Source organism: Crocuta crocuta, unplaced genomic scaffold, assembly GCF_008692635.1.
Source record: "Crocuta crocuta isolate KB4526 unplaced genomic scaffold, BGI_CrCroc_1.0 scaffold143, whole genome shotgun sequence".
Classification (NCBI taxonomy): Eukaryota; Metazoa; Chordata; class Mammalia; order Carnivora; family Hyaenidae; genus Crocuta; species Crocuta crocuta.
Genome location: NW_027529175.1, coordinates 1,140,169 through 1,163,533, shown reverse-complemented (window position 1 = coordinate 1,163,533; position 23,365 = coordinate 1,140,169). Strand labels below are relative to the sequence as shown.

At 53.3% G+C, this 23,365-nt stretch overlaps 2 protein-coding genes across 3 annotated transcripts in view; one reads left to right on the top strand and one right to left on the bottom strand.

Annotated features, from left to right (window-relative positions):
• Positions 1 to 2,930, top strand: part of MRTFA (myocardin related transcription factor A) — a 99,182-nt gene extending 96,252 nt beyond the window's left edge. Inside the window, 1 exon segment of the mRNA XM_077757930.1 lies at positions 1,474 to 2,930. Within this exon segment, the coding sequence (XP_077614056.1) occupies positions 1,474 to 1,991 (518 nt within the window). The 3' untranslated portion in view covers positions 1,992 to 2,930.
• Positions 2,931 to 3,236: 306 nt separating this feature from the next.
• Positions 3,237 to 23,365, bottom strand: SGSM3 (small G protein signaling modulator 3). 2 transcript variants are annotated; one of them, XM_077757928.1, is made up of 21 exons: positions 13,439 to 13,557; positions 12,866 to 12,951; positions 12,336 to 12,402; positions 9,813 to 10,021; positions 9,627 to 9,734; positions 8,632 to 8,775; positions 8,195 to 8,390; positions 7,672 to 7,817; positions 7,192 to 7,416; positions 6,746 to 6,800; positions 6,393 to 6,520; positions 6,125 to 6,280; positions 5,901 to 5,955; positions 5,708 to 5,757; positions 5,397 to 5,549; positions 5,159 to 5,229; positions 4,982 to 5,030; positions 4,820 to 4,905; positions 4,034 to 4,156; positions 3,857 to 3,917; positions 3,237 to 3,601 (listed from the first exon to the last, which is right to left on the bottom strand). In XM_077757928.1, exons 1-21 carry the CDS (start codon positions 13,443 to 13,445, stop codon positions 3,521 to 3,523), a joined length of 2,256 nt encoding a protein of 751 aa, XP_077614054.1. In that variant the 5' UTR covers positions 13,446 to 13,557; the 3' UTR covers positions 3,237 to 3,520. The 2 variants fall into 2 exon arrangements, with proteins under 2 accessions (XP_077614054.1, XP_077614055.1); XM_077757929.1 differs by lacking the exons at positions 3,237 to 3,601; positions 3,857 to 3,917; positions 4,034 to 4,156; ... (1 more) ...; positions 4,982 to 5,030; positions 5,159 to 5,229 and adding an exon at positions 23,345 to 23,365 and having other exon boundaries at positions 5,424 to 5,757.

Below are 23,365 nucleotides of genomic sequence, written 5' to 3'. Positions count from 1 at the left end.
AACCGAGACTGTGCCCGAAGCAGAGAGGGAGGAGGCCAGGCCTTGGGTCCGAGCAGTGCAGAGATGGCAGAGAAAGGGAGCTGGGGGTGCTGCCTGCCACCCAAGAAACACACTACTGGCCAGAGCCATGGCGCAGATGCCCAGGGAAGGCATTTGAATGGCGGCGGGGGGGGGGGGCAGCAGCAGCACCTGTGGTAGCAGCGGGGGAGACGGACATGGGGAGGTCAGGGTGCCCAGAGGGCCAGGAGCAGGCCTGGTTTACGCAGAAAATTTGCCATTCTAATAATTTTTAAATGCCCAACTCAGTGGCATTAAATATATTCAGTGTCGTGCAACCGTCACCACCATCCGTTTGTAGATCTTTCTCGTCATCCTGTACTGACACTTGTTTCTCAGTAGACGGTAACTCCTCAGTAGACGGTAACTCCCTCCCCTGCGACCTCTGTTCTCTTTTCCGGCTCTGAATTCGCCTATCCTAGGGATCCCGTGTCAGTGGAATCCTACGGTATTCTGTCCTTCGGTTGCTTCACGCGGCAGAGCGCCCTCAGGGTTCACCCGTGTCGTAGCAGGTGTCAGAATCGCCTGCCTTTTGATGGCCGAATGAGAGCCCACCGTCGGGATAGAACGCACTGTGCTCGTCTGCTCGTCCACTGACGGACACGGGTTGTTTCCGCCTTTGGCTGTTGTGAGGACCGCCGCTGTGGACACCGGCGCACTAGCCTGCACGGCTTTCCGCAGCGGCTGCGCCCTTTTCATTCACACCAGCCAAGCACAGGGGTCCGGATCGCTCACCATCCTCACCAATGCTTGCTTCCGATTATTTTTTTTTTAAGTTTATTTATTTTGAGAGAGGGAGAGAAAGAATCCCAAGCGGGCTCTGCGCTGAGAACGCAGAGCCCAATGTGGGGCTGGATCTCACGAACCAGGAGATCATCATGACCCGAGCCAAAATCAAGAGTTGGACGCTTAACCTACGACTGAGCCACCCAGGCGCCCTGAGATGCTGTCTCCTTACAGTTTTGTGTTTCCCTAGTGACTAACGAGGCTGAGCATCTTTCCTGTCCTTACGGGCCATTTGCAGATCTTGTGGAGTCCTTTGCCTTTTTTTCCGTTGGGTTGAGCTGCAGTTCTTCGTTCTGGCTCTGACCCATCGGATACGTGGTGTGTGGATATTTCCTCCCATTCCATGGATTGCCTTTTCTCTTGATGGTGGTGTCCTTCAGTGCACAGAAGTTTTGCATTTTTATGTGGTCCAGTGTATGTATTGTTGTTGCCTTTGTTTTTGGTGTCACAGCCAAGAATCCTTCCTGAATCCAATGAAGATTTCCCCTTTTCCTCTAAGTTTTGTAGTTTAAGCTCCTGAATGTAGACCTTCAGCCCACTGGGGAGTTAACTTTTGTGTAAAGTCGGGCCAGCGACTGAAGTCCTACTCAGGCCTGGTTTCTGACATCCGTTCACTTTCTTGTTCGGCAGAAATCTCAGCAGATTTCAAGGAGCCACCGCCATCCCTAGCAGGGAAAGAGAAGGCCCCCTCGACAGCAACCTGCGGGTCGCCCCTGGCCGCGCCGTCCCCACCCTCCGCCGAGCTCCCCCAGGCCGCACCGCCTCCCTCAGGCTCCCCTGCCCTCCCTGGGCGCCTGGAGGACTTCCTGGAGAGCAGCACGGGGCTGCCCCTGCTGACCGGCGGGCACGAGGGGCCAGAGCCCCTCTCCCTCATTGACGACCTCCACAGCCAGATGCTGAGCAGCTCTGCTATCCTGGACCACCCCCCCTCACCCATGGACACCTCGGAATTGCACTTTGCCCCTGAACCCAGCAGCGTGGGCCTGGACCTGGCTGACGGCCACCTGGACAGCATGGACTGGCTGGAGCTGTCGTCGGGCGGCCCCATGCTCAGCCTGGCCCCGCTCGGCCCCGCCGCCCCCAGCCTCTTCTCCACGGACTTCCTCGATGGTCACGACTTGCAGCTCCACTGGGACTCCTGCTTGTAGCTCTCGGGCTGCAGGGCCAGGACGGGAGGGGACTGGAAGTTGGGGAGCTCGGAGCGCTCAGCCTGGTCCCGCCTCTTTGTGGTCACGAGTCCCGACAATCATAGGCCCTGCTTTCCCCGCCCCGGGGGGCCGGAGCAGGCCGTGCCGCCCCCTGGCTCGGGCTCGCCAAGGAGCAGCTTTGGTCCAGCCCCGGGGTTTAGGAGGCCTAGACAGGCCAGGCCCTTTCTATTGACCTCCTTTTGTGAGGTCGGAGGTGCAGCCTGGCTGCAGTTCGCTCAGGCAGGTGAGGCCCAGGGTGACTCTCCTTCCTTCTAGCCCCCTTTTCGTGGGAGGGAAGAAACTAGCTGGGCCTCTACCTCCCCATTCCCCGTGATGCCAACCCAGGGTCCCAGGCTTCTGGGAGGGGAGCCCCTTGCCATTTTAGTGTCCTGGTGTAGTGTAACCATTTAACGGTGGCAAACGTTTTCTGTACAGGTGTATATACCTCTATATTCTATATCGCCATACGTATCTATACATATAGTTCTGGGGGCTGGGAGGTGGCTTGGCGCTCCCTCCCATCCTGTGCGCAGCACAGAAGGGCCCGGAGACCACCCCTCCTGGGCTTCCTCAGCCCCATCACGCGTGTTTGACATGTAGACACCCTGCCACCGCCTGTGCCCCACCTGTGCCCCGCTCCACACTAGTGCCACGAGGGCAGAGGTGCTTCCTGGCCCCCCGCCCACATTCCGTCCCGCTGCCTCACTGCAGCCGCCATGGCCCTAGGATGGGAGGTGGGGAGAGGGGGTCAGGCCTCAAACCGAGGCCTCCTCTTGCCCTGGGGCCCAGCCTCCCTTCTGGCCTGTCTCTCTCATTAATGGGATCAGGGATGGAGTCACCAAACCAGTGCCGGGACAGAGGTCGGGAAGCTGTGTGGACTTTTTTAAAATAAAAACAAAAACACTGACTTTTTGGTCCATTTTTGTTCAATCCACGGAAGACGTGGGTGGCATGGCTGGGTCCTAGGCTTTCTAGACGATTCCGGGAAGGACAGAACCTTGGACATACAGCTCTTTGGCCCTGGCTGGACAGAAGACAGGAGGTGATTTCCCAAAGAAAGACACACTTTATTTACAAACCAAAGAGGCCAAGGAGCCTCTGGCCACCCCCATCCCCTTCCTGAGCACAAACTGGCACAACGGAGCTGGCTCGCCACCTCCTCACGAGGTTTTGGGTCGGTACACACGGAAACGNAGCACTGGGAGAAGCAGGCCACGCCCCACCTTTTGCTCCTGCCTCCCACTGTCCTCCGGTGCCCCTCCTAGGTGCCCCCAGGTGGTGTCCTGCGTGTCCTGGTGCCCGGCCAGAGCTCGAGGGCCTTTCCCTTGACCCAGCAGCCTAGAACGTGCCTGGGCCACGTCAGACCCCATCCCAGCGCAGGCCCACGAGCGGCCAGGACCATGCTGTTGCCTGCTTGCTGGAGGAGGGGGCTGCTCAGTAGCCAGGAGGCTGGGGGAGGAGCAGTCCTGACGGCCACCGTGGGAAGAGCGTCACCCGTCTATGTCCCAGCTGAAGAGGTGGTGCTTCACCAGCATGTCCTGAACACCTTCCTTCAGTGGCTTCTTCTCCTCCTGCACACAGGGACAGTCCCCGTCACGGGCGCACAGCAGGGGCGCTAGAGCCACAGCAAGGAAGGCCCAAGGTGGCGGGGCCCAGAGTGGTTCGTGTGGGGGACGCCGGCACTCGGGGTCCCCACGGGCCCTGTTCCCGCCAGCCAGGAAGCTTTGGGGCGATCTGCCGGCACAGCTGCCTAGCCCGCCCCACCCCAGGCGCCCCCCAGAGGGGAGGGCAGGCTGCGGGGCTGAGGCCTGACCCCAACCACCCACCTCTCTCTTCACAGGCAGTTCCCAGTCCTGGGAGAGGCTGAAGGCGAAGCAGCAGAGGACGCTGGAGGTGAGGAAGGGAGCGGGGAGGCCGTCAGTCTCCCTCGGGTCGGCGCTGCCCCCGCGTCTCCCACCCCAGGCCACGGGGCCGGCCTTCGGAAGCAGGGGCGGGGGACTCACCGGAGCTCACACTTGATCTGGACCCAGCCAGGGCTGCGCAGGAAAGACCAGGGCTGGTACCACTTCTCCACGGTGGGCAGGCTGGAGCAGAGCACCTCCAGCCACAGGTGCAAGACCTGCTCGCTGGGGACAAGGCGCGAGAGTGGGCCGCCCACCCCCAGCTGCTCTCCCTGCACCGTCCCTCTCAGCCAGGCCCCTGCAGAATGGCCTGGCTCCGGCTCCTCCGCACTGAGACACACACTGGGGGGCTCACCGTCCCCAGGGGCCCCTGCCCCGGCTCCTCCCCTCTGCGTCGGACTCCGCCACACCTGCTGCACGGGGGCCTCGGCCCCGCCGGTCAGCCCTGAGGTGAAGCCCGCAGCCTCGCTCTGAGCTCATCTCGGGGAGCCCCGCCTCCACAAACCACCCCTCCTCCCACCCTGCCCTGGGTCACAACAGCCTGGAGGTCGCCCCCTCTGCCAAGTGGCGAATCTAGAAACCACGCTCACCCTGGCCCAGCTCTGGGCCTCACAGATGCCCGAGGTCCCCTCAGGTGGGTGCCCCCTCCCTAGTTTGCTATGGGGGCCTCGTTTCTGGGGAGCCCCCTCACCGGTCACCTTGCTGAAGTCTGTGCCTTCCCCAGCCCACAAAACGATGGCCGGTCTCGCACTTGAGGAAGACCTCTGGGAGTCACCCCGGCTGCCCTGTCTGTCCAGCTCACAGGCACCCCGCCGCCCCACAGGCCCACAGCCCAGGCCACCACTCGCCTGACAGGACGGTCACTGCCCACAGCGGGCAGACACTCACTTGAGTCCCACGCAGATGAGGGAACGGAGCTTGACGTCCATTTGTGCGTGTGCGGCGTCATGGGTCACGTTCACAGACTGCACGGCCTGAGGGGGGCCCAGCTGTCACTCAGGTGGCTCCACCTGCCAACCCAGGAGGCCCGCCCCACCCTCCCCCGCTTACCCGGTAGAGCAGCTCCTCCGGGGTCAGGACTTTGCCATCTTCATCCAACCTGAGGGAGGAGCTAGAGCTGTGCCGGCCTGCAGGGCCCAGGCTGTGCCCTCCCCCGCAACAACCCCCCCCCCCCCCGGTCCGTGGGGGCTGCCGGGAGACCCTGCCAGGAGGAAGCTGGGCAGTTACCTGTACGTCTTACACAGCACCAGGCGTGAATACACCGAGTCAAAGTCTCTCTCCACCTCCCGGCCTGCTGCCTGGGGGTCAAGGTGAGTGTAAGGGACACCAGGATAGGTACCAGATCAAAGCCACAGGATCCGACCCAGTACACGCTGCCACCCCATGAGCTCCTGGGCCAGACAGGGCCCAAGGAAGGGCTCAAGGAAAAGGACAGTCGGGAACGTGGGTCCAGGCACCGATTTACCTCCTCGATGAACAGCCAAGGGTGGCAGGCACCCCCGAGCAGGGACGGCTTCTTCAGCCCGTGTTCAAATAGGGCTTTGAGAGCTGGGCAGAGGGTCCCTCGAACCAGGTCCGTGACCCCCTCTGTCACAGCATCGTCCCCCGCGATGGAGTACTGACAGTGGGGGGCAGGGTCTGAGAGGCGCCGGTCCCACGCCTGCGGCCAGTCACCCGCTCCCCGTCCTCACTGCCACTGCCACCGGCCAGCACGCACCAGGGTCGAGGCGGCAGCAGCAGCTCCCAGGGGCAGCCGCGCCTGGTGTACCGTCTTACCTCTTTGCTCCGTTCATCCAGGACTTCCACAAACTTGGCTGGAAACCAGCCTGTGGGAGAAGCAGGGCCCCGTGGGGCCGTGTGAGGCCTGGCCCGCGTGCTGAGGAAGCCCGGCTCCTGCTGAGGCCGAGGGCGACCGGAGGGCTCCCAGTTCGGCCGTCCGGCCCGCCCCTCCTCCAGACAGAGGCCTCACCTCTCAGGCCGTTCAGCTCCCCGACCCAGCAGTGCTCGTCCTTCTGAGATATGATCTGCACGGGAGGCGGCGGGGAGGAGGAAGCAAAGCTTCGGTTGCCCAGGCCCCGTGCCTGCAGCCATGTGGGTGGAGCAGGGACAGGGCCCCGGGCGGCCCGGGGTCACCCGCTCCCCGCTGCCAGGCTCCCCACCTCTGGCTGAAGCTGCGCCTACGTGCCCACGCACCGTGATGATGTCGTTCTTGCGGAAGCCCAGCTCGTCGTCGTCATGTCGCTCAAAGTCCAGCAGGGCCTTGGCCCGGCGCCGGTGGCCGCGTGAGCACGCCACGTAGTTCTCGTGGTCCCGCTGGTGGCTCTCCATGCTGTAGTCCGGGCTCAGCTCCTGCCCAAGCGGCAGAAAGGTCCACTGAGGAGAGGTGCCTCCTCGCCAAGGCCTCTGCCACCTCAGGATGGGGCCGGGGAGGGAGAGCCCCCAAGTCGAGCCCACAACTCACCACGCTACAGTTTTTGGGGTCTGTGCACTGGAAATGGCGTGCGACACGCAGGATGGCTTCCCGGAGGTCTGCCACCAGTTCTGTCTGCTTGATGTTCTTGGCCTTGAGCGCCTCCAGGTCATCCTCCCCTGGGAGCCCCAGTGAGCTCTAGCAGTCGTGGCCCCTGGCCAGCATCCCCTCCCCACCCCCCAAGGATGCTCAGGGTCCGTGTGAGGGTCCAAGGACCGAGGCCCCCAGTCTACACCCCCACCCCGCCCTGCTGGGGCACTGGGAGCCGCCAATGAGCCAGAACTCGCAGGTGGGGAAGGAGCCACTGAACCCAGCCTGGCGCCGGCAGCCATGGCAGTTCTCACCAAAGAGCAGGGAGGTGATGCCAGACTTCCTCCGCTGGGCCCTGCGCCGCACAACCTGCAGGCAGGGAGAGTGGGTCAGCGGATCAGTGGTAGTGGCGGGGGTGGCGGAAGCTAACAGTGTTCCTCCTGGGGCCGACATTTCACTCGTGCCACGTCCTCTGAAATGGCCTCTGCGGCCAGCTCTGAGCATCAGAAATGCAGTCGGTTCAAAGCTGGGCCTGCCCTACACCCAAACGGCAGGTCAGGGCAGAGATGCACAGAAGGCCAAGGGCAGCGGGTCGTTCCACAGCAGTGGTCTGACTGGGCCAGGCCCTGGGTGCCGGACTGGGGAGGGGGCTGCAGAGCAAGGGAGGGCTGGTGGGTTCCCTGCAGCCTCTCTCACTTTGGGCTTCCTCGAGGACCCCCACGCTGGGGGCGAGGCAGGGCCTCCTTCCTCGTGGGCCCACCTGCGAGAGGTTGGTGGTGGCACTGGTCCCTAGGAGCTGGCCCTGGTCCGCAATGAGGTAGGCCAGGTGCTTGCGGCGCTGCGTCTCCACGGCCACATCCGTGAGGGAGCCGGCCAGCCGCATGGCCTCCCCCAGCAGCAGCTCCGCGTCCTCAATCTGCGAAGGGATGTCCGACAGCGTGTTGAAGATGGAGGCCGAGTTCTCGGACTGGATCAGCTCTTCCTCCTGAGCCGTGTGAGGGAAGGAGTGAGGGGAGGGGCGTCACAGCCAGATGCCAGGCCCCCGAGCCGATCCTGATCACTGTCCTCAGGTGGAACGCCAGGCGTGCCAGCCCCAGAAGAGCCCGCCCCACTGTGGGCCTCTCAGGAGGGACCAGTGCTCAGACTACAGGAAGCTGGAGGCTGAAGCCCACTCGGCCCCGGAGGAGGGGCGCCAGGGCATCTGCGTCCAGCCCCCGCAGGGACGGGGCCGCAGCAGCACCTTGAGCCGCAGCATGCCCAGCGTGGTCTGGAACAGCACCAGGGAGCCCTCGTAGAAAAACAGGTCCCAGAGGCGCAGCAGCAGCCTGATGTGCACCACGCTGGCGAAGGCCGTGAGGAACCAGTGCAGCGTGATCAGGGACAGCTCTGTGGACACACACAGCAGCCGCCTGTGGCTGGGACCGGGGACGGCCAGCACAGCCAGCAGGACAGCCTGAAAGGGGGCATGTTCCCAGGCACGCAAGCTGGGGAGAAGCTGGAGGGTGGCCCCCAGAGAGCAAGAGCCTTGCCCGCTCCGAGGGGGGAGGGGGGGAGACAGGCTGTCAGAGAAAGAGAGCACGATGGAGACTGTGTGCTGGGCCCAGGGCTGGCCGTCGTCAGGTGGGCGGGCACCTTTTTTCCTCCCAATGCAGCCGGCTGCCCTGTCCCCTGCTGGCTGCATCCGGTGGCCCCAGACTTGTGACATCTGAGCAGGAATCGCAGGACTCCCGACCCCAGAGAAGAGGGTGGGTGCCGGCCCTTACCAATGTCGTGCTCCTGGAGCAACTTGTCCAAGCGAGGGAGGTACTGGACAATAAGGTGGCGCAGGACCCGCTGGTCTGTCTGGACCCCCAGCAGCGTGGTGCTGAAGTAGGAGGCAGGGAGCAGGTCCTCGATGATGGCGCACATCATCCAGAAAGCGTCCTCCTCCTCCAGGAACAGCAGGAGGCAGGCAGCCACCTGGCCGGGGCAGGCGGACAAGGGGCCTCTACCTGGGTCTCCACGGGAATCAGAGGCGGCACCCGCCTGGGGCTCCCATCACAGACCACGTGGCTCTCCTCAGGGTTGGAAGCAACATACTTGGCAGCCCCGGCCCTCCACGGGGAACCCCACCTCCAGCCCCACTGCCCATCCGGCTTCCCAGGATGGCACTGGTGTACGGGGACGCCCACCCCCGCCCCCCCTTCTGGGCTGTGCTCACCATGCCTGTGCCCTGGCAGTAGCCGATCTCTGGGTAGAGCCAGGCCAGTGCTCGGAGAACCCTGCGCAGGCGGGGCACCCCGATGCTGCTCACGCTGGCGAAGCAGGCGTTGCTGGGCATGGTGCGGAGCAGGTCCTTCTCGATCTGCCAGCAGCCCACCCACGAGCCCCTGTGAGATGCAGGCCCGCACCCACCACACTGGTGACACCTAAGGCACACCCTGTGAGGGAAGCTGGGAGACCTCCGGGCAGGACAAACCCCAGGCAGGTTTCTCACCCAGAAGAAGGATGCCTAACGCCCTGGGTCAAAGTTTATGTGCTTCCTTCAGGATTAGAGCTCAGCTTATAAGTAGCCGATTCCACCAGGTTCACTGGGGGAACTTACAGAAATATAATTACAGATCCCTGGGCCTCAACCCAGAATTACAAAATGAGAATATCTGGAATGAGGCCTGGAAATCTTTATTAATCTCCAGGTGAGGGCGCCTGGGTTGCTCCGTCGGTTCACTACCTGACTCTTGATTTTGGCTCAGGTCATGATCTCACTCACAGTTCAGAGGATCGAGCCCCACACTGGGCTCCATGCTTATGGTGTGGAGCCTGCTTGGGATTCTCTCTTCCTCCCTCTGCACCTCCCCTGAGCACATGTGTGTGGGCGCGTTTGTGTGTGTGTGCATGCACGATTGCACAAACTCTCAAAAATAAATATTTTTTAAAAATTAAAAATCTCCAAGTGACCCAGGTTTGGTCATCTTTTTGACAACTGTCCCTTCTGCCTACAAGAACCCGGGAAGTACGGGCTTGCCCCAGACACACATCTGTGGGTGGAAGGGCTACCACACGGCTGCCTGCTCTCCTGGGCCACCCCTGCCAAGGACGGAATGGTGAGGGTGGGTTCCCATAGCCCCAGGCAGCTTACTGTCTGCCTGCAGGCCCACGCGCAGTTTCTGACCAGAAAGCACTTTCCGAAGGGCCCCGGTGCCATCCCAGCCTCACCTGTTTGGCAGCAATGGTCTCATCATTGGAGCTGTTCTTCACCATCTCGCGGTAAGACAGCTCGGAATTCCTCTTCTTCTGCAGGGCCCCGGAGAGCCGCATCCACAGCTGAGGAGGGGGCGCCATGAGCATTCAGTGGGACACCTGAAGGCCCATGGGCCCTCTGCAGGTCCCTCGCAGCCTCACCTGTGGCCTCATGCTGTGTGGGATGCCAGCCAGCACCAGGGAACGAAGCTTCTCGGAGCGGGGCAGAGAGACGGCAATCTTGTCCCAGGTGAGATCCCCTACGTCATGGTTATGGGTGAACTCCAGGTGGGCCTGCCAGCGCAGCCTCTGCGGAGGCTCCTCCATCAGAGACACAGCTGGCGGCTTGCCGGAAGCGGGGTTGGCACCGTCTGCGAGGAGAGAGCCCGGGGATGCAGTGGTGAGCAGGGACAGGCCCTGGGCTTTAGGTCTGGTGCCCATATCTCACCACTGAAATCCAGAGCCATGTTTCCAACAGCTTCCTGTGGCTCCGGGTACATGTCCTACAAGCATCCCAATGAGCAAATGCTAGGGGTTTTCTTGTTTTTTAAAATTTTTTTAATGTTTGATTGAGACAAACATCTGTCTTATTTGTGTGCGAGCGAGAGAGAGGCAGAGAGAGAGGGAGACACAGAATCTGAAGCAGGCTCCAGGATCCAAGCCGTGAGCACAGAGCCTGATGTGGGACTTGAACCCACGAATCAGGAGATCATGACCTGAGCTGAAGTCGGACACTTAACCAACTGAGCCACCCAGGCAGCCCCAAATGCAAGCTCTTTAACTGCTCCCCCAAACCTGCCCCTGCCTCCCAGATCCAAAGACCCCCTGTCTCCATTCTCCAGATGCTCAGGCTTAGATCTCAGAAGCCTCTCTGGCTCCAACTCCACCTGCCCCCACATTCAACCCACAGGCAAATCCTATTGGCAGATTCTCACCACTTCTACCACCTCTGACTATGGCTCTTGACCAAACCATCGACTTCCATCTGGGTCACTGTTCGGCCTTCTCACTCACCTGGTTCCACCCCTGCCTCTCTAAAGGTGTTCAGCAGTCAGAGTGCCCCTTCTCAGACACAAGTTGGACCACATCACTCTGCTCGCTCAGACGAGAGGCCTTATGAGGTTCGGTGACCACATGTCCCCAGCCTGAGCCCTCCATCCTCATCGCCTACTGCTCCCCTCTTGCTTCCTCTGCTCCAGCTGTTCCTCAGCAAATCCACTGCCAGCTCAGGGCCTCTGTCCTTATTCCCTCCCCCAGCTTTGCTCACTGCCTCACTTGCCCCTAGTCCCCAGCCAAATGTCTCCCCTTGAAGAAGCCTTCATCACCTGACACACCATCCACCTCCCCTCTTCTCCACAGCCCTGGATTTTTTCCTAGCTCTTCTTTGTCCCCGGTATGTATTCGTTTACTGCCTGGGAATTCCACGAGGCCAAGACCACCTTTGGTTTTGTTCAAGGCACTGGGGAGGCAGCAGTGGAGGGTGGACAGCCCGTGGATGGCCCTGAAATGCTTGCGTGAACATCGACAAAGCTCCTGTGGCCACCAGGCAACATGAGGGCGCGTCAGCCTCAGAGATCCTTGTCCTTCCTCATCCTAAAGCCTCACCCTCAGCCTCAGCTTTCCGAAACTTCACTGTTCGAGAATTTACATACATACGGCAAAGTGCACAAATTTTAAGTGTACACTTTGGTGGGTGTCAATAAACACACTTCTCAATGTGGTCCCCATCATTTTCATTATTCTACAGAGTGCCCAGTGTTCCTCACAGGCCTGGCTTTTAACTTCCAAGTATCTGCCTGCAAACCAGAGAATGAGGAAAACTTATGTCAGACCTGGAACAGGCGCAACCTGAAGAGGACCGGTCTCGCCCAGAAAACTCCCCGCACCGCTGGTGCCGGCCTGGGTTCAGGCAAGCGGCCTTCCCGACAGCCCACCTGGGAAGCAGCAGGTGTGTTTAGAATGGAAAACAATGGAGATGGCCTAGGGCCCACTTACAGAAGAGTAGTTATAACATGTTATGATAAATCCACTATAATGGCATATTATTCAGCCATGGAAAAATATGCTTTTAAAGAGGTCCTGTGGCGCCCGGGGGGCTCAGTCAGTTGAGCATATGACTCTTGATTTTACCTCAGGTCATGATCCCACAGTTCGTGGGTTTGAGCCCTGCATCAGGCTCTGTGTTGACAATGCGGAACCTGCCTCGGATTCTTTCTCTCCCTCTCTCTGCCCCTCCCCCGCTTATACGCTCTATCTCAAATAAATAAATAAACTTTAAAAAAATAAAGAGATCTTAAAGAAGAAATGCTATACAAGCAATATACAAAATGTATGCATAATTTTAGTTATGAAAAGTATATACAGACACAGACACACAACCAGGAAAAGAACAAATTAAAATATCAGCAATTATCTTTAAGTTGTGGTATTTTGAGTTACTTTGTTTTAATCTTTATACTTTTCTGTGTTTTTCAACTTCACTAAATGAACATTACTGCTTTTATTATCATATGTGAAGATCAATAAAATTGATCTAAATTTTTAAAAAGCAGAGGTTTCCGTATACTTCTAACAGCATGCCGCTCTGTGGCTTCGGGAGCAGGCGGAGCCTGGGTCACAGCTGCAAGTGAGCCACCCGTGAGCCACACGCGGCAGCAAGACGACACTGCAGGGGCTCTGTCCTACCTTCCTTGTCCACGCGGAAACCGAACTCATCATAGAAGCACTCCGGCTGCTCCGCCGACTCTTCCTTCTAGAACCACGATGAGGAAGAGTCAGTTGTACAGCCACAAGTCTGGTACCACAAATTCTGGAAAATGCCACCCTACATTGCTGCCTGTTGAAATTCTGGCATTCAAGACTCAGACTGAAGGCCACCCTTCCTTGAAGCCTCTGTGGTCATCACTCAGCTACAGGGACCACCACCCTCTCAAACTGGCCTCGCATTTTCCTTGTTCTCCTCAGAGGTCCAAGACAGTAAGATCAAGCTAAGAAACAGAGTTTACGCATTTCTGCATCCTGCTAATACTGGGCACACAGTGCCATACAACTTTTCCTCCAACTTCAGGATGGAGTCCCCGAGGACACAGAGCTCAGATGCCATGCCTGTTGGTGGCTTCTGAGTCTGTGTTAACCCAGAGGTGTGGCTACCCACCCCCAGGAAGTCTAAGGCAGTAGGTTCCCTTTGGGGCCACAGCCTGGGAGCAGAGCTGTACCTGTGTGGACTTGGCCAAGATCTCCTGGGGCCACATGCTTGGAGTCAGGGCTGAGAAGGGGCCACTGGCAGAAGGTGTGTGGCTTCCTAAAATCAAGGAGGACCAGGAATAGGAAATGAAGAAAATGTAGAGCATTCAGGGTAAAAATTCAAGCTGGGATCTCCCCCACTCCCAACAAGAGCGCCAGCAGTAGAGGTACGGCACCATCCGAAGTGAGATGGTGGAGAAGGGGAAGAGACCTAAATGAGCAACTTTCTGGAGGAAGGAAAAGAAAAAAAGCAGCATGTTACAAAACATAACCAGATCCATCCCTTGCCTCTTCCTCCACCCAAGCGTGAGGATTTACAGGATGGATGGAGGGGACGGCACAAGAGGTTCGGGGAACCTGGAGACCTGAGCAGGGAAAAGTGTGGTGACCCTGGATGGCCTGCAGGACCGTCTCCTCCTTTCTCCCACTCTTACCCTCAAAGGTCTGTCCTGCTTCCACTCCACGGGACGGGCCCTCCCGAGTGAGACCCTCCCCTCCCTCTGGGCAGCCTCTCACCCATCTCCAGCCCAGGGCCTGCCTCCCACCTGACATTGTGCAGAGAGGCAGGGCAATCTTCTGCAAATCCACGCCTAGAAGGCTTCCTAGCCTATTATTGTACAGCTGGAAGGCTCTTCAGGCTTCATCTGGTCCGGAAACATCTGCCCTGGTAGGAGAGCAGAGGGGAAAGTCATTCTGATGCAGCCCTTTCTTGCATCTTTTCCACTCACCACTGTGATTTTACTGGCCGAGGGGCAGTGAGAAGGAAAAGTCACACTTGGAAAAAAAAAGCCTCCTACTCTGACCATGTCGTCTGAGAGAGGCTACATTCCAAAGAAGCTACAAAACTGATGTTCTCAACAGCTCTGTGAGCCAAGGGCAGGGTCTGCTCAGCTCCCACTGTTATTAAAGGAGGGAATCCTGAGGTGCCTGGGTGGCTCAGTCAGTTGAGCGTCTGACTTCGGCTCAGGTCATGGTCTCACGGTTCGTGGGTTCGAGCCCCGCATCGGGCTCTGTGCTGACAGCTCAGAGCCTGGAGCCTGTTTCAGATTCTGTGCCTCCCTCTCTCTCTGACCCTCCCCTGCTCATGCTGTCTCTATCTCTCTCAAAAATAAATAAATAAATAAATAAATAAATAAATAAATAAATAAATGAGGGAATCCTATATACACACTTCCTGATGCCCTAGGCTCAGGCAAATATTTCTTCAAAAAGAAAGAAAAGGAAACCAGCCACCACCCAAACCTCCATGATTAAGTTTCCCCAAGTCAGAATCTCTGAGGAACCCTTCAGCAGAACACAAATTAGCTTCTGGATCAGTGCCTCTAACTCGCCTCAGCACTGACATTTTCCACGTCACCCGGCCGTCCAGCTTTACCACATTCTTCACCAGCCTTGCAGCTGGGAACCAGGAGACCGCAATCTAGTTTAGATCTCTCCTGCTGCTGCTAAAACCCCGGCCTCCCTCGCTTTTACTGTCCTCTCAAAAAATGAGGACTCAACAATAAAAAGACAAATGGGCAAAAGATCTGGATATACCTTTCCCCAAAAAAAGAGATGTTAATGGCCAAAGAGGGGGTGAAAAGATGCTCGACATCACTACTCATCAGGGAAATGCAAGTCAAAAACCTCAATGAGATACCACCTCACACCCCCTAAGAAGGCTGTCACAAAAAGCCAAAGTGCTGACAAGGACGTGGAGAAAGTGGAACCTTACACATCACTGGTGGGACTTGAACTATAAAATTGAGCAGCTGCTGTTGCAAACAGTCTGGCAGTTTGTCAAAAAGATGGACATGGAGTTCCCAGGTGACCAGTAATTCCACTCCTATAGTATTCACCCAAGAGAAATGAAAGCATGTCTACCAGGAGACTCGTACACAGGTGTTCACAGCAGCAGTATTCATTAAAGCCAAAAAGGAGAAACAAACCAACTGATGAATAGCTACACAAAATGTATGGTCTGTCCATACAATGGAAAATTCTTCGGCCGTAAAAAGGAATGTGAAGTACTGATACATGCGACTCTATCAGTGAAGACAGAGAACATTAGGGAGGCCAGTAAGGAGGCTGCTCACAAGAAGATGAATACTGTATGGTTCTGTTTAAGTGAAATGTCCACAAGAGGAAAATCATAGGTAGAAAACAGGGCAGTGAGTGCCAAGCTTGGGGGGGAGGGGACAGTGGGGCTGCAGAGTGACCACTAACAGTTCCATTTGGGGAGAGGAAACATGTTCGGGAATGGGACACTTGCACAACAGTAAGAAATACTAAAACCACTGATTTGTACATTTTAAAAATGGTAAATTTTAGGGGCGCCTGGGTGGCTCAGTTGGTTGAGCATTTGGCTTCAGCTCAGGTCATGATCTCATGGTTTGTGGGTTTGAGCCCCGCGTCGGGCTCGCTCGGATTCTGTCTCCCTCTCTCTTTGCACCTCCCCCACTCATGCTCTGTTTCTGTCTCAATAATAAACATTAAAAAATTTTTTAAGGTAAATCTTATAGCATGTGAATTATGTTTCAATTTTGAAAAATAAGAAATAGCCATTGACTAGGGTGTCCTCTAAATTTCTAACTTCCCATTTCTAACCTGCTCCTATTAGATCTAAAAAGAATCAGTTATTACTTGAACTTCAACAGAAATGCAGGTTCTGGAGTGGTTTCTTCAGACTTTTCTGAATATGAAGACTTTTAATTCCAACTATGGAATGAAAGGCTTGGACTCTGTGAAATAAAAAGGAAGTAGCAATGAGGAGATGTGGCTGAAATACTCTAGGGCAAGCTGCATTCCTGTTCTTTAAATCATGTTCACCCAGACCCAGACCTAAAAGAAACATCTGCTTTTGCCAGTTGTTCAGGTGCCCACTGCTGTTCTGGCCCACAGGACTTCTCCAGGCTCTCTGCCACAGAATCCTGGTAGGCCAGAGGGTCAGGTGACTGAAAAAGCAAACAAGGAAAAGCAAAGGGAACTTTGAGAAAACCTCACCCCTTGGGCCCTTCACTTGAGCATATGCTCATGGTGGCCACGTGAAAAAAAAACCCGTCCTCTGCAAAGATGTATCTGCAAATTTGGCAGCAAAAGAGTCAGCCTGTAGCACATAAGGGCAGCTCAGCTGGCCACTAACTCCACTCCTGCCTCAGACACACCCTGACGATGCCACATTGGGCCGAAATGCCCAGCAGGAGGCCTTGCTGCCCAAGTGGGAGAGCTGCTTCCTGACAAGCGCCACTGAGAGCCAGATGGCAGAAGCCGCTTTCCTACCAGGTCAGCCGTCCCAGGCTTGTCTGTTCTGCCTCAGGACAGTAACGAGAACTGAACGTCTCCTTCAGTGTGGCAGGTATGCAGAGCCTGGCTTGAATCAGAATCTCACGCTGGATACAGCATTACATATTTTTACATTAAAGGGACTGAGAAGTTTTAAAATCATGTCATCATTGGGGCACCTGGGTGGCTTAGTTGGTCTGACTTCGGCTCACGGTTCATGAGTTCAAGCCCCGCGTCTGGCTCTGTGCTTGACAGCTCGGAGCCTGGAGCCTGTTTCGGATTCTGTGTCTCCCTCTCTCTCTGCCCTTCCCCAACTCATTCTCTCTCTCTCAAAAATAAATAAGCATTAAAGAATTTTAAAAAATCGTATCATTTAGGGGCACCTAGGTGGCTTAGTCGGTTAAGCATCTGACTTTCACTTAGGTCATGATCTCGCGGTTCGTGGGTTCGAGCCCCGCGTCGGGCTCTGTGCTGACTGCCAGCTCAGAGCCTGGAGCCTGTTTCAGTCTGTGACTCCCTCTCTCTCTGACCCTCCCCTGCTCATGCTGTCTCTCTCTCTCTCTCTCTCTCCTAGAAATAAATAAAACATTAAAAAAAAATTAAAAAAAAAAAACATATCATTTAATCCTTACAACATGTTTTGAAGTAGATGCCCCTATTAATTATACAGAAGAAAATAAGCCTAGAAAAGACCCACGTACAGTTTTCCAAATAGACTGCAATAATGTAGCCTCATATAAAACCGTGCTATCCCCATCTGGCCTGCTGAACTGATGTCACACAGCCACCAGCTAGATCATCACCAGCGCCCTCATCATTGATGCCACAGAGGTAGTGGTTTTGTTGTTTTATTCCAGAGGCACAGAAAAAGTGTGAAGAAAGAGGGCATTGCTTACAGTGGAGGAAATGAGGTTTCTGGCTGTGGAGGACTCAGGGGACCAGGAAGACGATTCTGACCTTAGCTTGCCTCCCACTCACTCATTTGCTCAACAAGCATTTACCAAGCACCGCCACAACCCAGTTTTTTTTCTTTTGAGAGAGAGAGAGAGAGAGAGAGGGAGAGAGAGAGAGAGAGAGAGAGAGAGAGAGAGAGAGAGAGAGAGAATCCCAAGCAGACTCTGCGCTGACAGCTTGCGCGGGGCTCATTGCATGAAGCCTGAGATCATTACCTGAGCAGAAACCAAGAGTCGGACACTTAACAACTGAGCCCCCCGGGCGCCCCCAGGCATGGTTCTAAAGGCTGAGGTGCAACAGTGAAAACAGAAGTCCCAGCTGTTACATTAGAGAATCGGACAATAAACATAAAAATAGCTGAGTCAGATGGTGATGACGTCAATACTGTAAGAAAAATAAAGCAAGGTAAAAGTATAGAGAGCACAGAAGAGCAGGGCTATGTATAATAAAGTGGTCAGGGAAAGCCTTTTGAGGATAAGGGGACATCTGAGCAAAGACTAAAAAAGAAGGAAAAAAGGGACCTGGGCAGAAGGAACAGCAGGTGCAAAGCCTCTGAGGCAGGAACGTAATTCGCCAGCAGGCTGGGGACCAGGAAGGAAGAGCAGGAGCAAACCTGGGTAGGAGACACAGCAGGAGTCGCAGGGGGCCCGACAGGGTGCAGACTTTGGATCTTATTCTCAGGAAGCTGGGACATCACAGCAGGGTTCGGAGCAGAGGTGAACCTGAATCTGACTTAGGTTTTAAAAGCTCTGGCATCTGTGCAGAGGCAGCAATGGCAGGAATGACACTGGTAGGAATGACACTGGCTTTGCTACAGTGGGACCAGAAAGAAGTGGTCGAATTCTAGATACATTTTAAAGAGACTCTGCAGGGGTGCCTGGGGGGTTCAGTCGGCTAGGCGTCCGACTTCAGCTCAGGTCACGATCTCACGGTTCGTGGGTTCGAGCCCCACGTCGGGCTCTGTGCTGACAGCTCAGAGCCTGGAGCCTGCTTCCGATTCTGTGTCTCCCGCTCTCTCTGACCCTCTCCTGCTCATGCTGTCTCTCTCTCAGAAATAAATAGAAAACATTAAAAAAATTTTTCAAGAGACTTTGCAGTAACACACATGCGCCCCATCTCCTGCCAACTGCCCTGGAGTCTCCAAGTTCCTCGAGGAGCCGGATGTGATACTGCCGAGCTGGGCAGGCAGGTTTTTCCTGCCTCTGGTCGCTATGGCAACTTCCTGAAAGCAGCCATCTGGGAGCTGGTGGAAGCAGCTAAGAACTTAGTCACGTCACCAGATGCCCTGCTGTTGTCACACGGGTACTGAGAGGCAAAAAGAAACTTTTGAAAAACAGGATCGTGTGACAAAAAGAAACTTTTGAAAAACAGGATCGATGCAAGCAACTTTGAGGTGCCACAGAAGGATTTTTTTTAATTAAATTTACATGCTTAAAGGTATCTTTTTACTCTGCCTCCAGCATATTTCTCCCTAGTTTGCCAATTCTACAATTTCCTGCAAGACAAATTGTGTTCACAAAGCAAAGACTGTCAGATGTCACTGTAAATCTGTGTGTGTTAGGAAGGGGGTGCTCTTGATACAGATCAAGGAGATTTTATTCTATCTTTCATCCACTGTTGATCTTCTAGTTTTCTTGACAATATAGCAGGGTTGCCACACTGCAGAGGGGGTCACCCATTTGCCAGGGAGCACGAAAGCCGAGACCAGCCAAAGCAGAAATACTTGTATTTGAAAGGGGCTGAGATCCTGAAGATTGTTTTTCTCTGTGAAAAAATGATAGGACACCGAAAACTGCTGATAACAACTAACTGGGAGGGCGAAGTGCAAGGCCAGGGAAGTCCAAGAAAGGCTGGAGATAGGAGGATAATGTAGCTACTATAGATGCTTTAAAAAGTAAAATCTTGGGGCGCCTGGGTGGCTTAGTCGGTTAAGCGTCCGACTTTCACTTAGGTCATGATCTNCTCCCTTGCTCGCGCTGTCTCTCTCTCTCTCTCTCTCTCTCTCTCTCCTAGAAATAAATAAAATAAAAAAAATTAAAAAAAATTATAAAAAGTAAAATCTTTAAGACCTAAATGTGAAACCTGAAACCATAGAAGAAAACACAGGCAGTAATTTCTTTGAAATTGGCCTTAGTAACATTTTTCTAGATAGGTCCCCTGAGGTAAGGGAAACAAAAGCAAAAATAAAACTACTGGGACTACACAAAATTAAAAAACTACTGCACAGCAAATAATCAATAAAATGAAAAGGCAATCTACTGAATGAGAGACAACACCTGCAAGTGATATATCCAATAAGGGGTCAATATCCAAAATATATAAAAAACTTACACAACTGAACACAAAAAAAGGCAAATAATATGAATAATAAATGGGCAGAGAACCTAAATGGACATTTTTCCAAAGAAAACATACAGATGGCCAACAGACAAATGGAAAGGTGCTTGGCATCACTCATCATCAGGGAAATGCAAATCAAAACCACAATGAAATATATCACCTTATATCTGTTAGAATGGGTAGAATCAAAAAGACGAGAAAAATAACAAGTGTTGGTGAGGATGTGGAGAAAAAGGAACTCTCTTGCAGTATTGGTGCAAACGCAAACTGGTGCAGCCACTGTGGAAAATACTATGGAAATTCCTCAAAAAATTAAGAAAATACTATATGATCCAGTAATTAGAGTACCAGATATTTATCCACAGAAAACAAAAAATTCATTTGAAGAAGATACATGCACTCCTATATTTACTGCATTATTTACTAGTCAAGATAGGCAGCCCAGCTGTCCATTGATAGATGAAAGGATAAAGATGATGTTGAGGCGCCTGGGTGGCTCAGTCGCTTAAGTGTCTGACTCTTGATGTCAGCTCAGGTCATGATCACAGGGTTGTGAGATCAAGCCCCGCAGGGACCTCCTTAGGATTCTCTCTCTCCCACTCTCTCTGCCCCTTTCCTGCTCATATGTGCTCGCTTGCTCTCTAAAAAAAAAAAGAAAACAAAAAGAAGAAGATGTACTGTTCACACACACACACACAATGGAATACTACTCAGCCATAAAAAGGATAAGATCTTGCCATTTATGACAGCATGGATGGACCTAGAGGGTATTACACTAAGTGAAATAAGCCAGAGAAAGACAAATATCACATTTCATTTTTATGTGGACTCCAAAAAACAAAACAAGCAAACTGACAGAAAGCAAAAACAGACCCATAAATACAGAGAACAAATGGTTGGTTGCCAGAGGTGAGGGAGGTAAGGGGGTGGGCAAAATGGGGGAAAGGGGAGTAGGAACTACAGGCTTCCAGCTATGGAATGAATAAGTCCTGGGGACGAAAAGAAAAGTAGCGCATAGGGACCACGGTCAATGGTATTGTAACAGTGACGTATGACAGGTGGTAGCTACACCTGTAGTGAGCATTGCGTAACACGTGCAACTTGTCTAATCACTATGTTGTATGGTTGAGACTAATATAACGTATGTCAACTAAACTTCAATAAAAAAATAAAATCAGACAATAAATGATCAGTAGTACATGAAAAATTTTATTGGAAAATATCTGAGTACTTTTCTCAACGCAGGGTACAAAAAACTATTGGGATTCTTACTGGTTTCTCTCATTGGCTTCTCTTCCTCAGCATACCTCTAAAATGTATGTGGGCTCCACCCTCTGCCCTTGCTCTCCTTACTCAGAGCTATTCCTGGGCAACCTCATGTGCTGTCCAAGCTTCACAACCACTCCTTCCTCTGAGGACCCTTTCTCCCAAGCCCCAGACTCCTATTTCCAACTGCTTCCTACTGCCAACATAATCTTTCTGAAATGTAAATCTGATCCCTGATCTCCTGCTTAACTGACACCAGAATAAGGGCCACATTCTCTAACAATACAAGGTCCTACACCACCTGGTTCTGCCCCTCTCTCTCCACATCTACCTTACACTACAGTGATGCTGGTCTACTACTATCAGCTGCCCAAATGTCTCCATTCTTTTTTTTTTTTTTTAAGTCTGTCAATTTTTTTTTTTAACACTTATTTTACCCTTGAGAGAGAGAGAGAGACAGCGTGAGCAGGGGAGGGGTAGAGAGAGGGAGACACAGAATCTGAAGCAGGCTCCAGGCTCTGAGCTGACAGCACAGAGCCAGACACAGGGCTCGAACTCACAAACTGTGAGCTCATGACCTGAGCCGAAGTCGGACGCCCAACTGACTGAGCCACCCAGGCGCCCCTCCAAATGTCTCCAATCTTTAGTGTATAGTAGTCTTCTCCTTATGTCAGGTAGACTCCTACTCATAACAACTCGACTGAAACAACACCTTGTCACAGAAAGAAGCCTTCTGTAGTAACCAGCCTCCAAGATGGCCCCAAATGATTCCATCTCCTGGTATTCACACCCTTGTGTAGATCCTCTCCACACTGAGCCCCGGCTAACCTCTGAGACCAGTCAGTACGGCAGCAGTAACCATGTGTAACTTCCAAGGACAGGCTATAAATGGCATTGCAGCTTCCACCTTGGTCTCTTGGATCACCTGCTCTGGGGGAAGTCAGCTGCCATGCTGTGAGGACACCCAAGAAGCTCCATGGAGAGGCACCAACTTTTCAAGCCACTTAAGTGAGCCACCTTGGGAGTAGATCCCCTAGTCCCAAGCCTTCAGATGACTGCAGCTTCAGCCCAACATCTAACAGCAATGTCATGAGAGACTCTCTCCCCTCATGAGCCACAATCTCCCAACAGAGATGCTAATGAATTTCTGACCCATAGAAACTGTGAGATAATAAATGATTATTTTTGTTTTAAGCCACCAAGTTCTAGGGTGATTTGTATGCATCATAACTAATATACCTGCATGTCTCCTCTCTGCCTTTAGGTGAGATTCTCTCCTTGTGTTCCTATAAAGCCTTGTGAATAAGTCTATCCCAGCACTTACTTCATAGCATTTTTACCCCTTTTTCTTTTTTGGCCAACTGACCCCACAAAACTAGACTGCATCTTGTTTCCCTCTGTATCCCTGGCACTCAGAAGTCTCTCAATTAACATTTACCTAACACGTTAGATAAATTAGATGAATGAGTGAACAACAGCAAATGAAAAAAAATCAATAAAGTCACATTTCATGCCATGGTAATAACTAACCGGTATTTTATTTATGCCATATTCTCCCTTCTTCTGAGTATCTGGAAGACAGCAATCCCCCTACCACACTAACCCCACACTTTTGAAACTGCTTCCTTTACTCACTTTTTCCAACTACATAGTTCTGGGAAGCTGTGTACATTTATGTGACTTCATCTCTCTGAGCCTAGTTTATTGGTTTTGGGTGAACACAGGCCTGAAAATGGACCAATCGTACAACTCAACAGCTATTGACAAACATGATGAGACCAGGCATGAGTGCCTTTCCCCAAATGGCCTAATAAATCCTTTGGAGGTTTTGAATTTGAGACACAGAAAGCCAAGCAGATCAGACCTTTTGGTGGTGGAAGCATTCATATATATACAACACACATGAATGTGTGTGTGTGTGTATTTAGGTATAATTATATGTATTTACATATATATGTACATAAACATAAACTATTTTTTAAGTTTATTTATTTATTTTGAGAGAGAGAGCATGAACAGGGAAAGGACAGAGAGAAAGGGAGAGACAGAATCCCAAGAAAGCTCCGTGCTGTCAGTGCAGACCCTGACACAGGGCTCAAACCCACAAACTGTGAGATCATGATCCGAGCCAAAATGGACACTCAACTGACTGAGCCACCCAGACACCCCCATAAAACTATTTTTTAAAACATAACACTCAGGGGCACCTAGGTGGCTCAGTCAGTTAAGCACCTGACCCTTGATTGCAGCTCAGGTCATGATACAGTTTGTGAGATGGAGCTCCACATCAGGCTCTGCACTGACAGTGTGAACCCTGCTTGGGATTCTCTCTCTGCCCCTTGCCTGCTCATGCGTGTACACACGCTCTCTCTCTCTTAAATAAAATCTTTAAATACAGGGGCACCTGGGTGGCTCAGTCGGTTGAGCATCTGACTTCGGCTCAGGTCATGATCTCGTGGTCTGTGGGTTTGAGCCCCGCATCGGGCTCTGTGCTGGCAACTCAGATCCTAAAGCCTGCTTCAGATTCTGTGTCTCCCTCTCTCTCTCTGCCCCTCCCCCACTCATGCTCTCTGTCTCTCAAATATAAATAAATGTTTAAAATTTTTAAAAATAAATACATACATACATACCATACCATACAATACAATACT

Excerpts from the sequence above, each read along its gene's own strand:
- SGSM3 (XM_077757928.1), bottom strand. Across the intron at positions 3,918-4,033 it reads CAGATCAAGTGTGAGCTCCG|CGTCCTCTGCTGCTTCGCCT; the intron begins GTGAGTCCCCCG and ends CCTCACCTCCAG. Across the intron at positions 3,602-3,856 it reads AACTGCCTGTGAAGAGAGAG|GAGGAGAAGAAGCCACTGAA; the intron begins GTGGGTGGTTGG and ends CCCTGTGTGCAG.